This window comes from Pongo pygmaeus, chromosome 15 (assembly GCF_028885625.2).
Source record: "Pongo pygmaeus isolate AG05252 chromosome 15, NHGRI_mPonPyg2-v2.0_pri, whole genome shotgun sequence".
Taxonomy (NCBI): domain Eukaryota; kingdom Metazoa; phylum Chordata; class Mammalia; order Primates; family Hominidae; genus Pongo; species Pongo pygmaeus.
In genome coordinates this window covers 94,381,539-94,408,945 of record NC_072388.2, presented here as the reverse complement: position 1 = coordinate 94,408,945, position 27,407 = coordinate 94,381,539, and the positions used below count along the sequence as shown (strand labels likewise).

The 27,407-nt window shown below is 50.2% G+C and overlaps 1 protein-coding gene and 1 long non-coding RNA gene across 5 annotated transcripts in view; one reads left to right on the top strand and one right to left on the bottom strand.

Annotated features, from left to right (window-relative positions):
* Positions 1 to 5,578: 5,578 nt before the first annotated feature.
* LOC129012506 (uncharacterized) lies at positions 5,579 to 19,754 on the bottom strand. The gene is made up of 5 exons (XR_008493631.2): positions 19,535 to 19,754; positions 14,468 to 14,610; positions 10,388 to 10,598; positions 7,282 to 7,421; positions 5,579 to 6,039 (listed from the first exon to the last, which is right to left on the bottom strand). It is a non-coding gene; the product is annotated as an uncharacterized LOC129012506 (long non-coding RNA).
* A 302-nt stretch (positions 19,755 to 20,056) lies between these two features.
* The window catches only part of CLMN (calmin), a 131,565-nt gene continuing 124,214 nt past the window's right edge, over positions 20,057 to 27,407 (top strand). For 3 of the 4 annotated variants that reach the window (XM_054448193.2, XM_054448190.2, XM_063652045.1), the window contains exon 1: positions 20,057 to 20,310. In XM_054448193.2, coding sequence (XP_054304168.2) covers positions 20,229 to 20,310 — 82 coding nt within the window. In that variant the 5' untranslated portion in view covers positions 20,057 to 20,228. Of the gene's footprint in view, positions 20,311 to 20,727; positions 20,792 to 27,407 lie in introns of those variants that run through there. The other variant, XM_054448192.2, reaches the window with a different exon arrangement.

Here is a 27,407-nt window from a genome sequence, read left to right as displayed (position 1 = left end):
CCCCACAAATATATATACCTACTATGTACCCATAAATATTAAAAAACAAAAAAACAAAAAAGACCCAGAGAATTCTCACTTTTTGGCTTCAGATCCTGGTCCTCTGTTGAAATGCTTATAAATAAAGGAGAAAGAATAGCACCTACATACACCTATAAATAAAGGAACACATAGTTATAAAGATATATAGTTATAAAAAAGGAAATGGCCATAGAACTATTTAGAGGGATCTACATAGAAGGAAGAGAGACTAAAAATCAACTTGAATTCTATGAGCAAATAGCAGAGCAGTTTGCAGAGTTATGTATACAGAAGCCTCTGGCAAGAGGACAAGAGTACAAAAAGTTTCTCGTTAAATAACTTTTCAAACAGCAGTGCAAAGGTCTCTGGGTGTGTGCCCAGCGCACCTCAACCTCGAAGGCATTGCAGTGGGTGCAAGGCAGGACAAGCCCACAGAGCAAGCACTTTGGGTCGGCACTCACCTGCCTAGGAACTGAGAGGTAGGTCATGAATCAGCCTAGAAAGAAAGATCCACGTGTGACTTCCCCGTGGCTCTGCAAGTCTCCCAGGCTGTAGCGCAGTGTAGTGGCTAAGAACATGGCACTTTGGTGACAGATAGACCTGGTTCCTGTCTTGGCTCTGCCCTTCACTGGCTGTGGCACTGTGAGCAGGTGGCTTCACCACCCAGCCTGTAAAGTGGTGACAGTAGTACCTACCTTGCAGGACTACATGAAAAAGAAGTGAGATCATCCATGTAGCACACATGGGACCAGATCCCAGAAAGTGGAGGAGGAGTGAAGCTCAACTCCATTGGTCTGGACTTTTTGCAGTTGAACGGGGACCTTCCTTAGTTCTGGCTAATATTAAAAATGATCTGGCCAGGTGCTGTGGCTCATGCCTATAGTCCCAGCATTTTGGGAGGCCAAGGCAGGCAGATCACCTGAGGTCAGGAGTTCGAGACCAGCCTAGCTAACATGGTGAAACCTGTTTCTACTAAAGATACAAAAAATTAGCCGGATGTGGTGGCATGCGCCTGTAATCCCAGCTACTCAGGAGGCTGAGGCAAGAGAATCGCTTGAACCGGGGAGGCGGAGGTTGCAGTAAGCCAAGATAGCGCCATTGCACTCCAGCTTGGGCAAGAAGAGAAAAACTCCATCTCAAAAAAAAAAAAAAAAAAAAAAAAGATCTGCATCCTTTGAGCTCACACCAATGGATGAGAAAGCAAGCAGGTGCAGGAATTTATTGTTATATTATATTAAATAAATAATAATAGTAACAGCCCTTATGCCACTCTCAAGGGGCCTTCTCGTGTGCATAGTTGCTTGCTGTTGAGCCCACTGAAATATCTGCTTCTGCAATGAGGATGTTGAGCCCTGGGCAACCTGGAGAACCTACCCAGTGCTGGCACACAGGAGCACAGAGAGAGCTGGGACAGACTGTCTAGTGTAATCAGCCCTCAGTGGACACCCTCGCCAGCATGCAGCATTACAGGCACTATTATCTGCATGTCTCTAGACAACATACTAGATAGACTCAGGGTTCAAAGCTTAGCGCCAATGATGTCTCCTTCTGGAAGCCCTCTCCTTCCTCTGGTTGGAATGAATCCCTTCTGCCCTGTGTTTCCATGACTATGCTATGGCCTTTATCATTCCATTCACCATAGCGGTCCCCTTTCATGAATGACAGGCACTATGTCAGTGGCCTCAGTGAATCTCTCCGTGGGAGAGATGAGGGGCCACAGGAGGGCTGGGGCAGAGAAGCATCATCACCTTAGTGGTTAACAGGGTGCAGGGGAGCAGGGATGGATGTAGGCAGACAGGTCAGGAAGCCATGGCAGTGATCCCAGTGAGAGCTGATGGTGGCAGTGAAGGCAGGAAGAACTAGTTGGATTATAGATTTTTTTTAGGTTAAACTGACAAGATGTCCTTGTGGATTGAAGGTAAAATACCCGAGAAATGAAGGAGAGGAGAATGACTCTACGGTTTTTAGCCAGAGTAACTGCAAAGTTAGAGAACCCAAATACAAAGATCAGGAAAATTGTGGAAGAGCTGGTTTTGGAGAAAAAATAAGGAGGCCAGTTTGGGACGAGTTGAATTTGAGACACCTGCTAGATATCACACCTGCAGTTGGCTATGGGAAGATGTAAAGGTGGGAGTTATCAGTGTATAGGTGGGGAAATAAAGCTCCGAGCTTAGATGAGATAACCAAGGAGTAAGTGTAACTGATAAAAGAAGAGGACTAAGGAACTGATCCCTGGGCTTGACAAGGGTCGGCTGAGCATTTACATCACACCCAGCTCTGTGCTAGCAGCCCTAGGAAGGGGTGGATCCGAAGGACACCCAGTTTCTGTCCTCAAGGAACTCAGATCCTGTAGGGAAGGTGGAGTGTGCGTCTCAGCCACAGACCCGGGGAACTGTGCCACATGGAAAAAGCTCTGAACCTGAGCCCAGCACCCAGGGCTGAACTGCCCCCACCACCCACTGGCCATGCCTTTCACCTGCTGTGTGACTATCTCTGAGCCTGAGTTTTCTCCTTCGTAAAATGGAGATAATAATATATCCTGGCAAAGGAGTTGCTGAGAGGATCAGAGAAGAGATATGCCTGGCACAAAGGAGGCGTCCGGCAACCTGTACAGCCTGTGCTTGTTAGTATCTGCCGGCATGCTCTCCACACCCTCAGCTGGGGGGCCCATCTTCACACATAGTAGCAGTGGGGTTTCCAGAAGCACCAACCCCACGAATGGGCCTGGGGACTCCCCTTGTCCACGGCCCAGCCCCCCTCATGGCTGCCACTACCCCATGTGGGCTGGGGACGTCGGTGGCGAGGTCAAGGCCACTCTGTCCCTTGGGGTAATTGAAGATGACAACAGTATTTTGTGTCTCACAGAGACTGGTAGAGATCAAAGGCAACAAGAAGGAGCTGCTGGGACAGGCAGGAATTCCCTGGCAAAGGCCGCCAATTATTGGAAATTGGCTGCAGTTACAGCTATTACCATTAAGGGCTGCCTGGCTGCCCTACACTGCTGGAGAGGTACATTCTGACAGAGGGTGTGAAAGTGGCCCCAGCAGGGTTGGTGGGGGGCGAAGAGAATTCCATGGGTTTGCACCTACCACAACTCAGACTTCTCTATGGATTGCTGTCCCAGAGACAAGCAAAGGCGAGCCTTGGAATACCCTCTGGACAAATAGGAAAAGGCGTCCTGGAGAGACATGTGGGGAGAGAAAGGGGGCTGTAGAGCCCAGCAGGGAGAAAAGCCATGGACTCATGAGCTTCAGGGAAGAAGAGCTCCAGTAGAAGGGGGAAGAGCAAAGACCAGCAGGGAGAAGAGCCGTGGGCTCATGGGCTCCAGAGACCAGCACGGAGGAGGGCTGTGGGCTCATGAACTCTAGAGACCAGCAGGGAGAAGAGCCATGGGCTCATGAGCTCCTGGGACCAGAAGGGAGAAAAGCAGAGACCAGCAGGGAGGAGGGCCATGGGCTCATGAGCTCTAGAGACCAGCAGGGAGAAGAGGTGTGGGCTCATGGGCTCCAGAGACCAGCAAGGAGGAGAGCACAGACCAGCAGGGAGGAAGGCCGTGGGCTCATGGGCTCCCGAGACCAGCAGGGAGAAGAACCATAGGCTTATAAACCCCAGAGTCCAGCAGAGAGAAGAGCCATGGGCTCATGAGCTCTACAGACCAGCAGGGGGAAGAGTCGTGGGCTCATGACCTCTAGAGACCAGCAGGGGCAAGAGCCTTGGGCTCATGGGCTCTGGCTCATGTTAGCTGAAGCTGTGCCATGGTAGGGATGGGCATCAACCCTCTACTCCTCGATCCTGACCAGAGAGGCACAGCTGTAAACAGTGTGCCAAGGATAGCTCTCACTTCGGGCATGAGAACAAAGCAAGGCACCTTGGCAGGAGGCAAGACCCTGAGCCAAGCTGAAGGGCCCTGCTGGTGTTTGAAGCCCTCTTACTGCCTTGTCCTGGCAGCAACCTAGTAGAGTGGGTCCCAAGGAAGAGGGCAGCCAGTGATTCCCAGAGCAACCCAGGGTGCAGATAAGAATTCCAGCAGGTACCAGGGAGGAGGGGAGGGCATGGCAAAGGAGCAAGCTATTCCTTCAATAACTTCAATAACCTCAGGGATCTTATTTCTGTCTCCTTTGCTTATGAGCTGTGTGACCTTAAACAAGTTACTTAGCCTCTCTGAGCTTCAGATTCCACATCTGAAAAGTGAGGAAATCATACAAACTAGAATCATACAAGATGGCACGGTAAAATAAGTCATGAAATTATGGTTGCCGTTAGTGAAAGGTCCAAGGCTAACCACTTGCTCAGTAGTCTGAGAGGGGCCCTTACTTTTCAAAGTGTCAGTAAAAAAAAGTATAGCCGTCAATCACTGGGGTTCTAGTGCATCATCCTGAGATAGTGTCACCTCACTCTCATAGAATGTCAATACTGCAGCATTATTAAGCAAAATGAGGGAGCCTATTTCAGGAAGGCCTCCATTTTTGCTTTAAAAAATATATGATGAATTAAGGGCTTGCATAGCAAAGAAGCTCACTGACAGGAACAATAAAGGGGTCTCATCAATTATGGCAGAAGCAGGTGTGTGGCCACACATGGCTTTCAGGCTCCTGTCATCTGCTTCCATGGATGCCTTCAAAGCTCTCCTCCAGCACATTGGCCTCCATGCAGGCTCCATAACCATGAGGCCATGCCATGTGTCTTTCCATCACCAGGTCTTTGATGATAATCTGCCCCCCCGCCCATCTCAGAAAGCTCTCCCTATGGCAGGACCACCCCAAGGCCAGCCATGTGGCATGATGGAGAGAGCACTGGCTTGGGGGCCTGGTTACGGAGGGCTTCCTCTGACTATGCCATTCATGGGCCGGATGACCCTGGAGGAGTCACTTCCTGTGTCAGGCAGACTTTGAGGGATGCAAGCAACAGAAACCAATCTGGCTATAACCTAAATGGGAAAGGGCAGACCCAAGAGGGTCTCAAAATTTAAAGGAAAGCAAAGGACCAGACTCTGAAGGCGGAATAAGGCTGTCTAGGGGTGGGGTGGGGCTGGGATCCAAGGAGTCCAAGAAGCAGGGTCCCATAAGAGCATCTCCTCAGGACACGACCCCACCCTCCTCCTGGGGCAAATCAGCTTCAGCCATTTCTAATGCTTCTGTCCTTATGCTTGAAACAGAAACTCCAGAGACTGAGAGAGATGGGGAGAGCTAGAGGAGGTGGGCACCTTGACTGATAATCCCACCAGTCAGCCTGTCACAGAGAAGAGGGAATTCTCCCAAAAGAAGTCAGGGCACCATGATCAGAAGGAATAGGAATCAACGTTGGGTAGGGAAAAATTAACTCATCTACACTTTCCTCTTCTGGAGGCTCAGTTTTCTCATCTGTGGAATGGAGACAGTGACACCTTAAAGGAGTGGTGTAGATTTGGTGCATATCGTGGCATAGATGAACAGCAGTTGTTGCTATTAGTGATAGCGCACAGGGCATCGAGCAATATTGAGAGCATTCCTTATGTTGATGACTGTTACACTAGTTGTATTGTCATGCAGTTAGGACTGAATAAAGACTAGATGTTATTGACCATTTTTCTGAGTCCCAGAGGTGTCTTCCTTTCATGAAGAAAGGAGTGAGACACATGGACATTCATTCTCATTTAATACTCAGAGCCAGTCCATTTTCCACATGGAAACTGAGCCTCGGAAAAGTGAAATTGTTGGACAGTTGTGGGCATTGCTGGATCCACCTCAGGTCTGTGCTGCTCTGAAGTCACAGTGGCAGACACAGTTCCGGGTGATGCAAGCTCCAAGTGAACGTCCCCTAGAGTCCACCTGGGGTGATACATCCCTCCGCGTGGGCCTCCTGTGGAATTCCTCGCTGTGTTTCTTGGTCCCTCAGCCCTGCAGATGGTTCTGCTTTCCCTCTGGAAGAGTATTATGTGGATTCACTTGAAGTCATGTTTGGGGCAAACAGGGCACCAGATGCTGGAATGTGGTCCCCTCCACTCTTCCAGAGAGGTATGAGGATTTAATCTTTGCTTTTCTTAAAAAAAAAAAATAATAATGGTTCTGAGGGCTGGAGGACATGTAAAATCAAAGGGAAATTACAGGCAATGTGCAGAGAATTCTTAGTTTCCAGATGCTTGTCAACCCACCTTGGGAAACGAGCCCCTCTCACAGGTAGGGGCTGCCAGAAGCCCTTTCCGGCTGGAGAACATCACGGAGGAGAATTAGCAAGACCCCTGCCTTCTCGCCTGGGACCTGGCACTGCATTTAGCAGCATTTAAGAAACAATCTCCCCATCACCGCTGATTAGGAGGAACATCAATTTTAATGGAGAGGTGTTGCCTAAGTCTGGCCACATGGCCTAGCTGCAAAGGTCGCCCTTTCTCAGAAAGTCTGCATTCCCTTCCTCCCCAAATCACGCACTGGTGTGTGGGAGAGAGCCAGCCTTTGCTACTGAGTGGCTGACCTCCATCACTCCACAGGGCCCGGGGTCCTCTCAGCAAAGATATCCCAGGGCAAGCAGAACCTGTCCATTTGTACAGGGCTGTGGCTGTGGGTCAGGTGAAGGGGGGGTTATAGATTTTTCTGGAACTAAAGCCCACCTAAAGCCTCTGGGAAAATGATGATCCCTCCCTTAACCACAAATTCCACTGACATCATGTACCCTAACGAGCGATTTCGTGACTGTGTGTGTTTTCAGCAACCAAGCAAACTTCAGTGCATGCACATTGCAAGTTGTGAAAATAAAGAGAAGCTGGATATTTGTGTGGAGGCCCAACTCTCTCAGTTGCAGAGCTTCTGCCAGTGCTCATTCCCTAAGATTCACTGATGCTGTCAGGGAGGAAGACATGGACTCATGCCTCTATGTCAGCTGGGCTGGATAATCTAGGATGGCCTTATGTGTGTGCCAGTTAGTATCCTGTTGCTAGGGGCACCTTGGTTCTCCTCCGTGTGACCTCTCAAGTAGGCTAGCTTGGGCTCTTCCCATCAATGTCTCAGAATTCCAAGTGCCACAAAAGAGGGCAAAAGTCTGAATGCACAAGCACTTTTTAAGCCTCTGCCTCTGCCATGTTTGCTAATGTCCATTGGCCAGAGCAAGTCATGGCCAAGCTCAGAATCAAGAGGTGAAGAAATGAACTCCACCTTGGCTGGGAGGAGTTATTGAGGCCGTGTCTTTGTAAACAATCTACCACCCTGCCCCACCCACACCCCACACAGAGAACAGTTTCCCTGTTGGATATTCTCACCACTCCCTGAACTTTCTCTTCAGGGCACTTACCCACTGTAGTTGACTGTTTGTACACCGAGTTGTTTGTTGTCTTTCTCTCCCATATCCCTGTTCCACCACGCGGGCAGGGGCTGATGTGTGTCCATCCGTGCCCAGCACAGTGGCTGGTGCATAGTGGGTACCAGTAACTACTAGTGAAGGAAGCAGGAAGAAAAGAAGGGAAAAAAGAAAAAGAAGAAAGAGAGGGCGGAGGGAGAAAGAGGGAGGAAGGGAAGAAAGAGGTCAGGAGAAAAGGAGGGAAGGAGTCCTGGAACAATGGGGGCACTTCTTAGGCAGAGGACTAACTGGAACCTCTCTGGGCAGCGGGTGCCCTGTGCATCCCCCAAGCCCACTGAGCTGCTTTTAGCCTCCATATCTTGGCTCCTCCGGCCCTCCCACCTGGCTACCCTCCCATCCTCTTTCCTCTGCTGGCTCAGCCCTGGGTTCCTTCCACGTGCGTCTCAAGTGTCTCTCCCCACTCCCAGCATCTTCCCCTCTACCCCTTCCTCCTGAGCATCTGCCCTGCTCAGGCAGCTCCCCACACCCCCGTCTATTGCTGCCCATGCTGTCCTGCACATGCATCTCTCAACTGAGCACCGCACTGGCCCTTTGAGAAATCTAGGACAGGCATATTGATCTTTCCATCCCATTGATGAGAACTCAGGTTCAGGGAGGCTCGATGTCCACAGTCACCCTCTAGGACCAGAGTCAGTCTGGTTCAATAGCCCCCAGACTGCAATGACTGTGGTGAAGCCTCAAGGCCCTGAAGGAAGAGGCTCCATCCTCTCTGTCTTGGTGAGAGTGGATGCCCGTGCCACAGGACCCAGGATTCTGACCTCTGGGCAACGGCAGTCAGAGGGCAACCAATAGGTCAGAGGCGGAGCCTGCCGTCTCCTAGCCCACAAGGACTTCCAGAATGACTGGGCCCTAGGGCAGGCCTGCAGCCTCCCAGGTGACACTCCCATGGCACCACCTCTCCCATGGAATGACTTCTTTAGAAAAGAGATGAGCCCATTCTCAAAAGGGGAAGGGGCTTTCAAGGTCACACAGCAAATTAGGGCAGCCGGAACTCCAGACTCAGGCTCCTGCTGTCCCTGCAGTCACGTCCTGCCCTCCCTCACTGCCTTCCCAGTCCTGCCTCCTTCCCACCTCCACAGGGCTTGTGACCAACTGAAGGGGATTAGACTAGTTAGCAAGGGGCCAGTTCCCCAATCCAGGCGCAGAAGGGAGGGGAGTGGTAGAGGGAACAGGCCCATCCAGCAGGTGATGGACCTCACAATAGGTATTTGCCGCGTATTGGTGACTGTCTTCAGAACTGCGCCTTCGTCTACACTGCTTGATGTACATGAGTGTGCTGGTTAACTTTAACCTGCACCCTGGGGGTGGGTGCTTGAAGTAACATAATTAGGAAGCAGCTCCACAGGGCAGCGAGCCTCGGATCTGGTCAATCATGGCTTTGCTAAATCGGCACTGGAGGCTGTGGCTAATCAGCATAGGAGATGTTGCCAGTGCCTTTTCATTGGTGAAATGAGCTGTACAAAAAAAAATGTGGTTGGCTCCCGAGATCGTGCAGTACCCTCCTCTCTTGGTGAACCAAGCTCAAGAATCCACCCCCGGCTCCATCTGGGCCAGCGGCCCCCCACTGAAGGGAAGGCACTGAGTCCACTGGAAACCTCAGGACCTGCCTTCACTGGGGATCCTGCCTTCTCCAGGTCCTGCCTTCACTAGCGATGCTGCCCTCAGTAAACAGTTGCACTTGCCTGGGAGTGACACTGGCCTGTCTGGGTCTGGTCAGATGTCCCCAAGGACAGCGCGTGGTCCCTGCTGTGTGCCTACTCTGTGCCAGGAAAGTTCTCCACATCATGTATATATTACTTCATTGAAAAATCACTGCTATCTGGGTGTGGTGGCTCATGCCTGCAATCCCGGCATTTTGGGAGGCCAAGGAGAGTGGATCACTTAAGGACAGGAGTTTGAGACCAGCCTAGCCAACATGGCGAAACCCCATTGCTACTAAAAATACAAAAAATTAGCCAGGTGTGGTAGCACATGCCTGTGATCCCAGCTACTCAGGAGGCTGAGTCATGAGAATCACTTGAACTCGGGAGGTGGAGGTTGCAGTGAGCTGAGATCATACCACTGCACTCCAGCCTGAGTGACAGAGTGAGACTCTGTCTAAAAATAAATAAATAAAAAATAAAAGTCACTGCCACCTCCATTTTACAAGAGATACCAAGTGGATATGTTGCTTCTCCAGGGCCTCACAGGGAGGAAGTGGTGGAGCTGGGATTTGAACCCGGGCTGTTGTTTTTGTAAAGGATCGAATAAATGATGTGAATGTACTGATCTATGATAAGCTAGCTGCATGAGATGGAGACTCAGGCACAGATGAAGCCAAAGCCGAGATGCAGAATTTGCTGAGAAATCTCATTGTATCTCACAAGAGCAAATTGCTAAGCCCACCACGATCCAGGCTGTGCCGTCTGATTGAAGAGCCTGTGCTCTGAACACCATACAGCCTCCTTCCTGCAGCTGAGGAGCTGGAGGCCTACGGGAAAATGGGCTCTAGATGGCTGAGTTTCAACGGGAGCCTACAAGTGTCCCTCCCCAGCTTTGCATCTGCCGTGGCTCCATAACCAAGAACCCACTCTCCCCCTGGATCTGGCCCTCCACCCTTCCCTCCCAGCTCATATGCTTGGCCCAGGCTACACTGAGCTCCTGGACCATACCAGGCAGTTTCACACCCAGCAGCTTTGCTCACCAGGCTCCCTTCGCTTCCCTTGGCCATTGCCCACCAGGAAAACATCCACTTATCCTTGGCTTCATCAGGCCTCATCACCTCTACCAAGAGAACAACACTGGACACCAGATGCCCTTTGGGACACACCAGTGTGAGGCCACCCTCACCCTGCTGTGTGACCTTGGACAAGTGACTCAACTTCTCTCAACATCAGTTTCCCCATCTACAAAGTAGGAAAATGATGTTTACCTCATGGTTTGTTGTACAGGTTAGAAAAAATGCACATTAAGCCTCTGACATGGCTTCCACTAAAAACACGGTACTTATTTTTAGAAAGTTTTCCTGCCATCTGCCCCAGTAGAATTGAACTCTGTATACCTGTATACACCTCAGACTCTCTGGACATACTTGTGTCTTTTTTCGTTAGCACTTCTCACAAGCTGGCATCTTGTGTATTTTCCTCTGTTTATTTTCTGTCTCCTTCATTGCTGGACTTAGTAAGGTGCAGCTCCTTGGGGGCAGGAATCTTGTCTGTCATGTTCATCACTGGATTCCAGGGCTTGGAATGCTGCCTGGCACTTGGTAGGCCCTCCATTAAAGTTGGTTGGTGAAATGCATGAACAAATAAAGGAATAAAAAAATGAACAAATGAACCCATACCCACCTCCTGCATTAATCTTATCCATCAATCTGTCCCCAGCTCCCAGCACAGTAACTGACATGTGTGTTCAGCTGGGATTATAGAACAAATCTTATCAATTCTTTGTTTATGCATTTCTAAAACACAATTTAATGATGCACTAAATCAGATCAGCATGAATGAAGCTTTCCAGATGGGCACTGAACCAGGATTCTCTTTCTTCGTGCCTTGCTTCCTCAAAACTGGTCCACATTATCCTCCCCAGCAGCATAAGAACCGCCCAGATTGCCAGCCATAGAATCATGAGCTAATTAATGAGACTGCTTTGAGTCACTGTGCTTTGCTTGTAGGTATGTTCGCCCCACAGCCAAGACTAACTGATGCAACAGAGGAAGGGCTCTCCGAAGAGGGGAGGGCTGAGCTACATCTGAACAACCAGAAGAAGACTAAGAGAAAGCAGTAAATTCCAGGTGGAGGAATTTGGAAGGCGTGTGTAGGAAAGTCATTTGGAAGGAGATAGGACAGCACTTTTTTTTTTTTTTAACACTTTATTGAACATCCAGCCAGAAAATGTACAATTGGCGAACTACCCCCTAGAGAATAACATGCTTGTACAACCAGATCCACATGAGAAACAAAGCATGACCGGCACCCCAGAGGCACTCCTTATGCTCCTTCCCATTTCCCACCTCCCTCCCAGGCTAACCACTATCCTGACTTTTCTCATTACACATTGTGTGTTTTTGAGCATTTTTTCAACCGGACTCTGCATTGTGCATTATTTTGTATCTGGCTGCTTTCATCCCATGTTAGGGTTGTGAGACTCATCCGTGTTGTTCTCTCCTCCTCTTGATAAATCGTATTCCATTATTTACCCATCCTCCTGATGGATCTTTGGGCTGTGTTGGCTATGGAGAATAACACTGCCATGAATACTCCTGAACACATCTTTCAAGGAATATATTTGTACACTTTTTTTTTTATTTTTTCGAGATGGAGTCGCGCTGTGTCACCCAGGCTAGAGTACAGTGGCGTAATTTTGGCTCACTACAACCTCAACTTCCCAGGTTCAAACAATCCTCCTGCCTCAGCCTCCCAAGTAGCTGGGATTACAGGCCTGCATCATGATGCCCAGCTAATTTTTGTATTTTTAATAGAAGACAGGGTTTCGCCATGTTGGCCAGGCTGGTCTCAAACTCCTGACCTCAAATGATCCGCCCACCTCGGCCTTCCAAAGTGCTGGGGTTAACAGGCATGAGCCACCATGTCCAGCTGATATTTGTACACTTCTGGTGAGTGTAGACCGCCAGTGAAATTCTTGGGTCATAGGGTTTGCATATAAAGCAGCTCTTTTGAGGAACTGAAAGATACAGGTGGCTTGAAAGAGGAGGGGGGAGCTAATGAGATGAGGGGTCAAACTTTCTCAAGCCCCGTGAACATGGCAAGGAGGCTGATTTTCAAGAGATGTGCAGGGGGAGGCCAGGGAGTGACATGCTCCAATGACATTTTAAGATCACCCTGGAGAGTGAGGTTGGAGACCACCATGGGGGACAAGGAAACAGGTAGGTGGTGGTGGAGGGAATCTAAGGGAGAGATGACCATGGCCTGGACCAGGACGCTGTGGAGATGGAGAGGAGAGGATCGTGCTCTAGTTAGTTAGTACCGCATAACAGAGCTGAGCAGCTTAAAACTAAGCAATGGATTTTCTCCAAGGATTTTGGGGGTTGACTGAGCTCTGCCGGGGAATTCTTGTATGGGATCTCTCATGCTGTTGCAGTCAGGTGATAGCTGGGGCTGTAGCTCCAGCCAGGCCAAAAGCTCAGCTGGCTGAAGATGAGCTCTTGTCCGAGGTGGGTTTTTCACTCACCTGCTTGGCTCCTGGGCTGAGATGGCTCAAGCAGTTGGGGGCTGGTGGGGCCTATGTCATCCCATATGCAGCTGACTGGGCTTCCTCATAGCATGGCACTCTCAGATTGATTAAATGGAAGAAGCCTGTGACCAGAGCGAGTGTTCTAAGAGGCTAGGACAGACGCTGCAAGGCTTCCTATGACCCAGCCTCAGGGGCCCCCAAATATTGCATCCACTACATTCTCTTAGCCAAGCAAGTCATTAAGTCCAGCTGAGGTAGGAAGCAGGACTCGACTCTGAAGGTGGGGCTCAGATACCGGAACAAACTGAGGACTAGCTGAAACAGGTTGGGACAGAAGCACTTCCCCGTAAGACACCCCACCAGTTTGCCATTGTGAGTTTACCATTGCTATGGCAACACCTGAAGGTTACCACCCCCTTCCATGGCAATGACCCAGCAATCCAGAGGTTGCCAAACTTTTCCTAGAAATTTCTGCATAAACTGTCCCTTAATTTGCAATATTATTAAAAGTGAGTATAAACGCGACTGCAGAACTGCCTCTAAGCCACTATTCTGTGTACGCTGCCCATGGGTTAGCCCTGCTCTGCAAGGAGCAATGCCTTTGTTGCTACTGTTGTACACTGCTGCTTCAATAAAAGTTTCTGTTTAACACCACCAGCTCACCCTTGTATTCTTTCCTAGATGAAGCCAAGAACCCTCCCAAGCTAAGCCCCAATTCTGGGGCTCACCTGTCTTGCATCACAGCCCACTTTCAAGGGAGGAGAAATGAGATTCTCCTGTTTCATGTGAGGAGCAGCATGCCCCTGTGGGAAGGGAAGAGTTGGTGGAGGTCCTCTTTGGATGACACTGGCTACCAAGGATGGATTTGGACTTTTTGCTGGCTTGGATAAAGGCCTTTTGTTTGTTTGTTTTTGCTTTGTTTTGGAATCTACATGTTGAAATCAATTTGAACAGCAGGAAACGTACATACTTTTCCAGCACAGCCACAGTGTTTGGGATGCTCAGGGGTCAGAGGCATAAATGTCCTTGGCATTTCACACACACAGAAGAAACCTTTCTGCAGAGGGCAATGGAGAGACTTTTTGCTCCTGGACTAATAGGGAAAACTTGCCCCTTGTGATCTTGTTTACCTGAGACCAACAATTGGCTGAAAGTATTTCTTAGTGAATTTCTAACTTGAACTATTCTCCTGAAAGGCTGCTGCTGCAGAGCAGAAAGATCAGACTTGGTTTCTGCAAAACAGCTGGACTCCAGTTCCTTCTTGGCTAACCTAATGACTTATGTGACCTTGGGGACATTACCGAACTTTTTTGTCCTTAGTTTCCTCATAAAGAAAAGCAGGATGATAACAGTATCTCCTTGGAAGAGTTGTTGAGAGGATTAAATTAGATAATACATACAAAGCACTTGGCCCAATCCTTGGGAAATAGAGAGTTCTTGGTCAATGTCAGCTGCACAGTAAGTTAACAGATGCACAACGAATTTGTTGTAATTGAGTTGTCCATGTAAGGAATGTCAGCTCGAAGCACTGGCTCAAAGATTTTATCTGTGCCACACTTTAGTATTTGTTTATTTATTTATTTAGAGATGGAGTCTTGCTCTGTCACCCAGGCTGGAGTGCAGTGGCATGATCTTGGCTCACTGCAACCTCTGCCTCCTGGGCTCAAGCGATTCTCCTGCATCAGCCTTCCGAGTAGCTGGGATTACAGGTGTCCACCACCATGCCTGCCTAATTTTTGTATTTTTAGTAGAGACGAGGTTTCGCCATGTTGGCCAGGCTGGTCTCGAACTCCTGACTTCAGGTGATCCACCCTCCTCGGCCTCCCAAAGTGCTGGGATTATAGGCGTGAGCTTCCTGGGACTATCAGCAATAAAGTTTGCTTTTGATTCCAAATGTTAAAAAATTATATATATATGTATATATAATCTGCAATGCTGTTGCAAATACCTCATATATAGTGCTTTCTCTCCTTCCATAGTACCGTATCTCTCTTCACATCTTTACATTGCCAATTTCTCACACTTTGTAGGTGGGAAGTTTATCATTTGCTTCACTAGGAGATGTACACTCTTTAAATAGTGTTCTAATGTCTGCAAAAAAAAAAAAAAATTAGCAGAGCTGTCTCTAGGGAAGCAGCCTTTGTTCAAACCTGGAAGAAATGAAGGGTTTTATTTGTGGAAATTGGGGCATCCGGTGCCGTCTACTTAGGGAAGCAGGATTTTTTTAACCACCCACCAACACCTACACACACCAAAAAAATTAATAAAATCTCAGAGAATATATTAATCTTTTACTTATAGGTAATCTCCCAAGTTCAGGGCAAGTTTTTCTTCTGAATGTTGTTCACTCTGTCCCATGGAAATGATCTGAATCTTACCAAAGAGCCTCACTGAAAATCTCTTCTCTATACGCACAGGTTTGATCTCACACAATCCTTCCAGGCAGGGACACTGGGCCCCATTTTACAGATGACAGCACAGAGGCCAAAATTAATTAGGAACTTGCCCAAGTTCACATAGCTCGTGAGTAGCCACTTCTGTCCGTTGTCTACTGCACCACACCCACCATTCTTTTGCCTGAGCCTGGATTTTCTTTTTTCTTTTTTTTTTTTTTGAGACAGATTCTCACTCTGTCACCCAGGCTGGAGTGCAGTGGTGCGATCTCAGCTTACTGCAACCTCTGCCTCCCAAGTTCAAGTGATTCTCCTGCCTCAGCCTGCCACGTAGCTGGGACTACAGGTGCGCACCACCACACCCAGCTAATTTTTGTATTTTTAGTAGAGACAGGGTTTCACCACGTTGGCCAGGATGGTCTCCATCTCTTGACCTCGTGATCTGCCTGCCTCAGCCTCCCAAAGTGCTGGGATTACAGGCATGAGCCACTGTGCCCAGTTGAGCTTGGATTCTTTCTATGTCTCAGCATCTCTTTCTACTACCAGCCTTCGCATTATATCCCGCAGGATTCCTGGAGGTAGGTAGCAATGGGTGAGAAAAGTTTAGCAGGCAAAACCTCAGCAGACAGGCTGACACCCAGCATTCCCAAGCACAGATGAGACCCTGACTCTCCTGAGGAGCTTGACACTCAATGAGTTACTGCTTGGTGAAGTTTAAATATTTGTTTATTCATGTATGCAACTAACATTTATTGAGCTCCTACTATGTGCTCAGCACGGTGCTGGGCTCTGGTGATGCACAGATGAATTAGACAGCTCTGCTTGCAAGGCATTCTTGAGGAGTTTGCAGTATAGTGGGTGAAACAGACATATAGAAGTCCTAGAAGCAAAAGCATGTGGACAGGGCATTGCCAAATTCCTCAGCCAGCTGCCAGGTACTGCTGATTCCACTGTCTGAACAGCTGGAGAATCCATCTCCACGGCCACCGCTCTGGCGAAGGCTGCCACTGCCTGACACCTGTATCACCAAGGCCAGCAGGGCCACCTGACAGCCTGCCTCACCCCTCTGATCACTTCTCCACACCGCAACTAAAGGGACAATCTCATCCCTGTTTAAGTTCTCCAAGGCTCCTTGATGTCCTTTTGATAAGGTCTAAAATGCAGAGGCAGGCTACACTGTAGAGAGTTGGACTCCCTCCTCACAGATGGATTCTGGGTCTTGTTCACAGTTGGGTGCTAGCACAGGGCCAGACCCTGGGTGACCAATGATTCCAGGGGGACTTTATGATACATGCAGCCTGGTGACATCATAATGCAAGCCCCCTGCCCAGGAGATGTTTCTGGCTCATTTGAAGGATAATCATTGGTCAATCTAGCTAGGATCCAATATCATCACTTAATCGGACTTAATTTGAAATTTCTAAAGATTTTTATATGCTGGTGAACACTCTGATTTAATGGAGTTAAGACTTTTTAAAAAATACAACATAAACATATAACTAATACCAATTGCCAAGTGTCAATCTGGCCCATAGCATGAGCCCTTATGCAGTCATATTTGGGAGAGATGTGGGTAGGCGGTAAGAGCTACAGGACAAAGATTGGTTTTGCCTTGCCCTGCGATCTTGGGTGGGTTACTCAGTAGCTTTAAGCCCCGTCTAAAACTGATCCCTGCCTCCTTGGCCTCATGAAGTCACTGCAAAGACCAGATGAACACTGGCTAAGAAAGGGCTGTCCAAACCCTAAAGGGTTGTACACATGTGAGGGCTTGAGGCCGTGACCAGAGAAGGCAGCATCCCCCTTGCCACAGCCCCCAACACACTCCTCTCCCGGAAGTGGCTGGGAGGGGGCACTGGGCTTATCTTCATTGTCCTGTTCTTCCCCAAAGTGGGTCTGGGATGAGGAGATGCAAACCTCTACCTGGGTTTCCTGCCAGAATTCATCAGTTCCCATAAGCAGAGGCAGGAAGACCACTGGGCCATCCATCATGAGACAGGTTGCAGGGAATCTGGACCTGTCTGGACCATGTTTTAGAAGCCCTTACATGGGAAGAGATGTTAGACTTAGCAATCTTTAAGGTTCATTTCGGGGATTCTCTACAATTCTCTGACTCCAAGTCCTTTCCCTCAGCAGAAATCAGTTTTAAACAATGACAAGGATTCTAACAGAATTGGGCAACTTCTATAAACTCAGTTTCTGGAAACTCCCAGGAAGCCAAGCCTTCAGGCAGAATACTTCTCCTTCCCCCAAAGAAGTGCAAAAGAAAAAGAGTACTGTTGATTCATGCAAGATGCCACATACCTAATTCCTTCTGAAAGTCACACACCCTTCTCTCCCAGCCAGAACTCCAGATCCAGGAGGCTGCACACACCCAGAGGAAGGGACATATCATAAATTGGTATGTACCTGGTTGCCAAAGATGTGCTTTGCCTATTGCACATAAGCAAACTTTTTAAAAATCACCTTTCCAGGAGTGTACTGGGGCCTTGGACATGAAGGTCAACTGTTTTTTCACTTTGGTTCCCCGGTTTCTGAGTTCAGGCCTATAGTGAGAGTCATTCATTCATCCATCCATTTAATTTTGAGACCTCTCCCTGTGCCAGACACAGAGCAGCCGTTGTTTTCACGTACTTCACAATTTACTGGGGAAAACTGTCAAGTAAACATAATTATAGCACAATGCAATCGGGAAACAGAACTGCAGAGTTCATGGAATATTATACGATTGTACTTAATATTACGGGAATTGTACAAGACAGGCACCCAGCTGGGCCTAGGGGTGTTGGAGAAGTCTCTGAGTTGCACATGATTAAGCAGGAGTAAGCTAGGTAAAGGTGAAGTGCAGGGAGCAGGGGAAGGGCGTTTCAAAGGGGCAAATGAGCAAAGGTCTGGAAGTGACTGGATGTGGCCAGGACCTGCGGCAGCTCAGCACTGCTGGGTCAAAAAGTGTAGAGCCAGGATTGAGGGGCACAGATCAATCACAGATGACTTTGTGTGCCCCACAGAGGAGCCCAGAGACACTGTAGGAGACAGGGGTGATAATGACACATGAGTTCAATGAATATTCAAGTACCTTTTAGAGGCCAGCCTCATGCTCAGTACTGGCTTCTATTCCTTTTTGAAAAACACCTAAAATTCTTTCTACCTTACTGAAAAGCAAAGAAGTTCTTTAGGCTGAGAGTCGTCCAACACCTGGTATACAGTTGGTGCTCAATCGATGGTGATCATAGTCCCTCCCTGCCAGGGAGCTGTTGCTGCCTGGGTAGTGTTCCCCAAATGATGTGGCTGTCCATTCCCAGGATCAGACATCTTTGCAGCATGAAAAATGGCCCAACCCTGTAGCTAACATCCACAGGGCACGTTGCTTAAAGACAGATTCCCTGCAACCTGTCTCATGATGGAGAAGAAGGCTGATTCTCTCAGCTCTCTGCTTTGTAAAGAAAATGGTTTTCAGCACAACTTCATCCCACAGCAATTATGGAAAATAAATTGAAGCGTAATAACAGGGAGATGGCTAGCAGACGGGGCAAAATTAGCCTGGCTGCTGCTATCATCCTGGTTCCACAGGACGCAGAAAGAGATCCTGCTCCCTGGAGTGTGAAATGACCACAAGATTAAGAATCAAGGCAGCAGCAAGGAAGCTCCTGCCTCAAGCCCAAGCACTCAGGAGCCCCTGATGGGGCCTCCACTTCTGTCTCCACTGAGCCCACCTTCCCCCGCCCAAACTGCTGTCCCTGTGGAGGTTCCTCTCCTTCTGAGCTCAGCCCCAAGGTCAGCCTTTAGAGATCTCTGCTGCCCTCCACCCCCATTCACAGTTCCTTAACCCAAATTGACTTTCTCCTTTCTGGAGTCCACTTTAGAAATCTCCTTTCCTTGTTTAATGGCTACCCGAAAACCCCTGCCCCCATGGATGACTTGAGGGTAGACTCACCCTCCTTCAGGGCCCTGCCTCAAGGGCACAGGTCTGTCCTTCGGGGGACCTCCATAGCTACTGGGTAATTAGTGAGCAGCCGGGTTTCCCGGATTCATGGCTGTGAACAGAGCAGCAATGCACACAGGCACATGTGTTTAAACGCCCAGTGAGCCCTGTCCATTTTTTTCCCCCTCTTGGAACACTGAATATTTAAAGCCATTTTCTTTGCGGCCTTAGTTGTCACAGAAAGGGCCCAAGCACTGAGCTGGGAGCAGGGGGCTGGGACTTCCTGCTCCTAAGTCATTCCTCAGCCTTGGGCAAATTCGGTAACTGGAGGGTCTCACTTTTAAGGAGTGTAAACCACATGGTGGGTACCAAACAAGATAAGATCCTGGAATTCTCTAGAGTTCAACAGTGGAGGTGGGGAGGGAGGGGACCGGAAGGCCTGTCCTGGCATTTTCAGTAATTTCCACAGGAAGTTCTGTCCTGGCATTTTCAGTAATTTCAAGTGACCCCACAGAGGGTCACTTGGAGACTCAGTGGCCAGAGACCCCACAGCGTACCCCAGCTCCTAGGAGTTGGCCTGCTTCTTGCTCCTTCCTAGAAGCTGGAGTCACATCACTGGACCGGAAAAGGATCCTAGTGTCTAAACCAACGAAGAAGGCCCTTCTTTCACAGCTCCCCACTTTGGAGACTCCCACAACTTTACCTCCACACTCGTTTGCCCCCCGACCCAGACCCTCGACGCTCCCCACGCAGGGCTCCCAAGATTCGGGGATGGGCAGGGCTCGAGTCCTGGTCCCTCCAAGTGGGGCTGCCTCTCCAGAGTGGGCAGCGGACAGGGAACCCGCGGAGGGGGCGTCTTATCCCGTACGGGAGGGAGACGCTGCCTCCTGGACCAGGTACTGGGACCCGCGGGCCCACCCCCAGTTGCGTCACCCGGCCCACCGCCCCCTGAGACATCACAATCTGGGGGCCGGGACCCGCGCCTCATCACCGCCGGTTTGTAACCAAACAATCCAACCTACAAACACCCCGGAAAGAAAAAAAACACAAACTGGCCAGACCCAGCCTCCCGCCCCTGCCCCGCCCCGCCCCGCCCCGCCCCGCCCCGCCCCGCCCCGCCCCTCGCCCCTCAGGGCCCCCGCCCCCGCACGGGGGAGTGAGCGCGAGCCCGGCGCCCAGCACCCGCCGCCCCGCGCTCGCTCGCTGCCAGCCAGCGGCGGGGGCGGCCTCGACCGCGCCGCCCGCCCCGCCCGCCCTGCCCGCGCCCCGCCCGCGCCCGCCGCAGCTACAGCTCCGCGGCGCCCTCGCCGGGTGCGTGCCGCTCGCGCGCCCGCCAGCCAGGCTCTCCGCGCCCGCCGCCCGCGCCGCGCTGGCCCGGGCCCTCCCGCCCGCGCTTCATGGCTGCACACGAGTGGGACTGGTTCCAACGCGAGGAGCTCATCGGGCAGATTAGCGACATCCGAGTGCAGAACCTGCAAGGTAACGCAGCCCAGGCTCGCCCCGGGATCGCCCGGCCGGGCGCTCGGGGAGCCCGGGGCGCCGCTCCGACACTTGGCAACTCCCCCGCGCCGCCCCCGCTAGCCGGCCGTTTGTTGTTCCTGTCACTTGCCTCGGGGTGGGAGGCTGGGGTTGGACACCCGCCCCCAAGCCCCAGGGCGGCTAGCCCCAGCCAGGTTTACAGTTGCCCAGGGGGTGGGGCCCCACACGTGTGTGTGTTGTGTGGAGAGGGCTCGCATTTTCATTAGAGGGGCGTCACCACCCCCTCCAGCCACCGCTGCGAGTTTGGAGAAGTTTGTACGTGGGCTCTTGGGGGCGGTGGCCCAGGTCAGGGAGGGGAGGAGACAGTGCGACTCTGTGTGTGTGTGTGTGTGTGTGTGTGTGTGTGTGTATGAGTGAGTTCGCGCACTTCCTAAGTACCTTCGAGGCAAGAGGAATTGAATGGTGGGCGGCGCTTCAGGGGGTGAGTTGGGGAAAGGGGGGCCAGGGGTGCGGATCGGATCGGTGGGGTCAGGCAAGCACCCAACTCCAGCGGCCACTTTGCTTAGGGAGCTGCCCCTCCCCTGCAGGATCAGTACTCTAACTGGGGAGAGGGCGAGAGCCCCCCCACACGCTGGTCCCCAACTCCGACCCTGCCTGGGCACAGGACACTGGGACCAAGGCTTCTACCTGGGAGGTAGCTGAGAAGAGGTGAAAGAGAAACTCCAGTGGTGGAGAGCGGCTGGGGATGGCGGTGCCACACATGAAGTGTGTTTCTCTTTCAAAAGAATGTATTCAATGTGGAAACTTAGAAAGCACAAAAATATTTGAAGGAAAAAAGTCACCCATAATTTCCCCCCCACAACCTACCCACCCAAAAGACAGCTGTTCTTCATGGAACTGTATCTCCAGCTTCTTTTTTTTCATATGTGGGCTTTGCAGAACTAGACAGAACACCACTTCCGGCCCTTCTTCACCCACATTGACCTGTGCAGGTGAAGTTTCTGTAGCTGCTTCCCCTGCAGGCTTGGGTTTCTAGAGAGTTCAAGGTTAGGAGTGGCTAGGAGCGAGCTGGGAGGCCTGGGCAGAGAGGCGATGGGGCTGTGGTTGCCCTTCCCCAGCAAGGGCAGCGACTTTACTGTTAGAGGGCAGGGAGCCCCAGCCGCTGGGGGATGGCCGAGCAGTCAAGTTTAAACATTACACCTGGTTGAATGTTTCCTGGGAGCCCAGGATCTGCCCCACCCCTAGGTTGGGCAAGGACAGTGCCGGCAGAGGTGACCTCAAAAGGATTGGGGAGCCTCCTGGAGTGGACACTGGAAACTGAGTTTGCTCTGGGCCGCTCTGATCTCTTCTGGCTGTGATTTGTGTTAAAGGAGGAGGCTTGGGCTGGGGATGTTGAAAATGATCTCTTTTGATAATAAGCCAAGTGCCTGGATCCTGTTGCCTGAGAAGAACTGACATCCTGTTTGGGGGTGGGCATTAGTGTCTTCTGCTGAGATGCCATCTTGTTTGGACTGTCAGGGTGTGAGTGTGTGTACCTGTCTGTCTTAGGCAATCATTGAGTGTTTAGTAAGCACATACTAACCAATGTTTCGTACAACAAGTTACTGCATTCCTCTAGGATTAGCTCCTGGTTTAGAGAAGATTGACTGTTGTGAAGAGATGCCCCGCAATATGAACATTAGGTTACAACCAGAACAGTGGGAGAAGGCTTTACAGAATAGGGACAATTTGAGATGGGTCCTGGAGGTTGGGTAGGAGTTCACTGAGTAGGCTCCTCTCCCTCAGCTCCCAGTGAACTGTCCTCACCTTTAGGCAAACATCAGTTACAATTTAAGCATCAACTTTGCCATTAGAAAAATAAACTTTTAAATTTATGTATATGTTTAAATGTGCACTTATTCTTAAGTTCAACAAAACTTTATGTATGGGTACATCTATGTAACAACCACCCAGATCAAGAAGTAGATTTCCAGTACCCTAGACGGTCGATTCATCTTCTTTCCCAGCCAGTAACACTGCCCCCTGACCACCAAGGGAACAAAGTTGATCCATTACTGAAAGTTAGTTTTGCCGCTAGATCCTGATATACAATTGGATCATACAGTATGTACTCTGGCCTTTTTTTTTTTTTTTTCAGCATTGTGTTGGTGTGATTCTTCTGCGCTCTCGCCTGTATCTGGACTTCCTTTTCTTGCTGAGTACTATTCCATGGTATGGATGCACCACCGTTTGATGATCCATTCACCTGTTGAGGGACCTTTGGGTTGTGTGCAGTCTGGGGCTATTATGAATGAATGAAGCTGTCCGTGTCTTTTGGGGGCATTAGCACTGTAGAGTTACCGTGTCAGGCGTTGTGCTTTGCTTAGCGTTGCTGAGAAGAGGCTGGGAGTGGAGTTGGGGGCAGGCATCTGTCTTCTCTTGATTTTTTCCTTGGTCAGTCTCTTGACTGAATGCTTAATAGGCATTTTCTCTCCTTGCTCCTGTGGTACTCAGGAAGTCTCAGCCAAAGGGCCGAGTCCAGAAGGTGCTCCACGCCGAGCTTAGTTAGAGCATCTGCCATAACTGGCTGTCAGATGTCAGATGGCCCGGGATGTGCCTGGATGATCGGCTTTGGGGGCCACCAGCAGGGGCCTTGTTCTTCTGAACTCAGTGCAGAGGGTAGTCAAGGGAGGCAGGAGGAGTCCAGGCAGAAGGGCTGCCATTGAAGCTGTGTGCCTGCTTACAGCACAGATAGCCGCAGTTGTCGCGGCGATGGAAGGAGGGCTACAGTGGGAACTTACAGATCTGTAATCATAGGGATTGAGAAGGATTCCCGGCCTCCATCTGCAGGCAGCAGCTGCTGTCAGGATCAGGCATTCCTGATTCTTTTCAGAAAGCTTTGACTCTCTTGGGGCTCTGGGATGGGGTGATCCTGGGGTCATTAATGAGGGGTAGCCCTGAGGTTATGGCCTCTGGGATATTGCATTTCAGGGAAGAATAGTTTGATAATACAGCTATATCTTTATATCTTTCCATATATCCATATGTTTAAGTTGACTTAGAAGTATCTTGGCCTCTGCTCACTTGCTCATCCAAGGCTTTTATCTCTCACGCTGAACTGTGGAATTCTGAAATCCATGCAATATGATTGTGATGTCATAGATCATCCCCCAAAAAACATTGGAATGAAGATTTCTAGACCTGTCTTTGGAGGTCCGGGTGAGCTGGGCAGAGTGATGGCCCCTCCCAAGAGGCCTGCCACTCACCTTCCTGTGTCTGATACTTGAGCAGATGCAGTGTTCATGGATATATTCACATGCATAGCTCAAAAAGACGTTCGTCAAGGAGGAGCCCTCTGGCAGAGCATGGACATGTCCCTCTGGGCAGACTGCCTGTGCCACCCTCACAGGGTCCCTTGCGAGGAAACGGGGGTGGTCCAAGCTGTTGACCTTTTTGGAGAAGAGAAGACGGAATTGCAGGATGCTGGCAGCCTCTGCCAGTTGGTCCCCGCTTCCTTGGAACCATGTGGGAAGGCAGGGACATACTTTCTAGAATTGACGTTAGAGGTGGTGTGTTAATAGGTCTGCGCCTTAGTTCCCTGCCTGGCTGTTAGCTACAAGGGCTCCCGTGTCCTTCGAAAGACAAGCTACTCTGGCTGCCCCCGCTCCCTCTTTGCCTGAGCCTCAGGGTCCAGCTCAGTGTTCCACCAGTTCTGGGGGTCACTGTACTGTTGGACAAAAAGGGGTGTCAGGCCAGGATTTATATGGGAAGCCTCCATTCATATGGGAAGCCTCCACCACCCAAAAAACCCACAACCCTTCTCTGAGCCGTTTAGCACATGTGTGTCGAGCACGTAGCATCTTGCAGACATTGGAGAATGAAAGCTGGTTCTAGTCTCTGCCTTTCAGGAGCGTGAAACTGTCATGGGCACCCAGCCAGACTGGAGCTTGAATTTTCTGATTCTAGCGGTGCAGAGGTCAGTTCTGCTTTGGGCCATCCCCTGTCATTCTGGTGCTTTTGGCGTTTGATGCTGTAATTCTGGACCTGGACTTTTAAGGCCAAGCAGAAACTTGACTGCGTAGGTTCTGGGTTGCACAGTGCAGAAGGGGGAGAAATTATTGGAATCCCCTCAAGGCAGGCTCAGAGGCAGGGCAGGGCCTGCGTTTTCAGAAGGATCAGCCCCGGCCCACGTGGCCCACTTTCTCCTTTTGTTCCACTGGCTCAGGCCCAGGCGCAGGTGTTCCTCATGCGAGCTTGGACTCTGCAGTGACTGACTCCTTTACGGCTTTCCGCCCACCACCCAGCCACTCGAGCATGTTGTTGCTAAAGCCACCAGTAGGTTTTGTGACCTACAGCAGAGCTTCCCAACCCGTGAGCTAAGGGCAGCAGAATGGGGGCCTGGGCGGCTCTTTGGTCCATCCCAGGACAAATAGTATCATGGTCCCATGTGACCATGAGAAAAAGGCTGGGTTGCACTGGCTTACCGGATGAAGTCCAAGCCCCTTGACCTGTTGTGCGAGGTCACCTGTGGCCTGGCTCAGGATGCCACACCAACCTTCTCTTCCATAACTCCCCAACACTTCCTGCCCCCACAGCCCGCCCCTCCAGTTCCTTATCGCCCCATCTTTACCTCCCTATCTCTAGACCTTCCTTTCACACAGCAGTGGAGCACACAGCAGTGGGATGGGATGCTGCCATGGTCACTGTTATCCAGCAGCCAGAGAAGGGATGGAGCCAAGGAGGGACCATTCCTGTTCCCACCTCTGCCAGCTCTTAGAGGGCACAGCAAGTGCACTGAAGGTTTCTATATAAAAACCCAAAGAAAACCAAATGCACAGGTTTCATGTCAAGGAACTGCCTGCCAGGGCACTACCCCTGGGGCTGTGTGCCTGGTTCTAAGGGATGAATCATCACGTAGAAAGTTTCTTTCTGGCTGTGGCTGGGGTCAGGCCACGGGCTTTGAGTTCACTCCTGATTACAGGCAAAAGGCCGTGTTCCAGTGCCAGCTCCGTCCCTATCTCATGGTGTGGATTTTTCTCGAGGGGCCTTTCCAGGTGGAGCATTGTGCAGCTGCGGAAGCCACAGCCAAGACCCAAAGGCTGAAGGCCTGAGCCAGGGTCCTGGCTTTGTTGCAAACTCGCTGTGAGATTCTGAAAAATCTCTCTCCCTTGCAGTTCCTTAGTTTCCTCATTTGCAAAATGAGAGGGTTGGATTATCTGGGGCTCAAATCTACCCCTGGGAAGGTGGTCAAGGAGTGGTGGGCCTGGGCAGGTGCCCACCTAAAGCCGTCTGCCTTCCAGCCCCTGGCATGCATGAGTGGATGGCTGGTGTGTGACTCTGGGCTCTGCTAAGCACTGCTGGCTGCGTCCTAGATTCTTTTCACTGTGGAGTGCTGGAGATTCACTTCCACCAAGTGTCCTGGGTAGAAAATGTTGCATTTCATAAGCTTTGCTATACAAGTACACGTGGTAAATGATGTACATTCTTGGCTTGTCCTTGGCTGTCAAGTTGAAGGTACCTAGGGAGATTTAGTGGCCGGCCCGCAACCAGGGTAGACAAGGGGCTCTGGACTCCACCTATGCATGTTTGTACCAAGGAACAAGTGTGTTCAGGGGCCAGGTAAAACAGAAGCCCATCTCACAAATGGCTTTTCAGCAGGGAGAGGGAAGCCCTCAGTCCAGTTGGCAGCTGAGCTAGGAAGAAGTTTCGCCACAGAATCACGTGTCAGCAGCCATGACTTTGCATCAGAGCAGCCCAGAGCTGCCTGCTGGCCCTACAGCCTCATGAGAGAGGCGGGATGTCTCACCAGATCTACAGCTCTAGGGAAGCAACCCTTTGCCCAAGAGGCCCAGATTTCATAAACTGTCCTCCCTGACCTGTGGAACACTCTGGCATTTAATTTTTCACTGAAATAGCTGAGGCTCTGGACAAAGTCCCTCTGCCCAACAAGCCATAGATCACATCTGCCCTGTCTGAGGGGAAGAGAGAAAAATAAAGTAATTGTCTTTTTTGTGATTGAACCATTAAAAGTGAACTCCCTGTTCCCATAGAAACCTTTTTATAAATTTTTTTTTCTTTCCCCATGCCTCTTTTTGTTTGTTTGTTTAAACAGTGGTAGATTGCGTTTGTCACAAAAGGAATTAGAGGCGGCATCAGAAATCATAAGTGCAGCATCAAAAAATGGACTTTTTCTTCCTTACCAGGTCTTCTTTTCCTACTTTCTTTCTATCAGAGTAGGGATTTGCAAACTATGGCCCACAGGCCAAATCTGGCCTGCTGCCTCTTTTTGTGAATAAAGTTTTATTGGCACATAGCCACACCCATTTATTTGCATATTGCCTATCGCTGCTTTTGCAGGACAAGGGCACAGCTGAGTAGTTGAGGAAAAGAAGTACCCACAAAACCAAAAATATGTATCATCTGGCCCAGTGTAGAAAAAGAGGAAGACAGAAATGGAGAAAGTGTTATAGTAAAATGCTCTCAGCAAAAGAAAAGGGGTGTGTGTATGTGTGTTTTTACTTTTTTTTTTTTTTTTGAGACAGAGTTTCATTCTTATCACCGAGGCTGGAGTGCAATGGTGTGATCTTGATTCACTGCAACCTCTGCCTCCTGGGTTCAAGCAATTCTCCTGCTTCAGCCTCTCGAGTAGCTGGGATTACAGGCATGTGCCACCATGCCTGGCTAATTTTTATATTTTTAGTAGAGACAGGGTTTCAGCATGTTGGCCAGGCTGGTCTCGAACTCCTGACCTCAGGTGATCCACCTGCCTTGGCCTCCCAAAGTACTGGGATTACAGGTGTGAGCCACTGCACCTGGCCGTGTATGTGTATTTTTAGTGTGTATGTCTGTCAGTGATGTTTTTGCTAAAGTCAGCTGCTCTGCCTTGGAACAGCAGCCCAGGATGAAAGCCATCAAGATGCCCCCACAAGCCAGAACTAAGGCGTTATCTTGGAACCCCTGCCACGTGCCTCCCACACTTGCCTGGTCATTGTTATCCGACTTCTGATTCTATCCAGAAGAAAGCCCCAACATCTGTGGACAAGGGATCACTCTTCTTTCCAGCAGCAAGATGTGAATATAGGGGCCTGGGAGGCTGGAATCAGGTTGGTGGGGTGAGG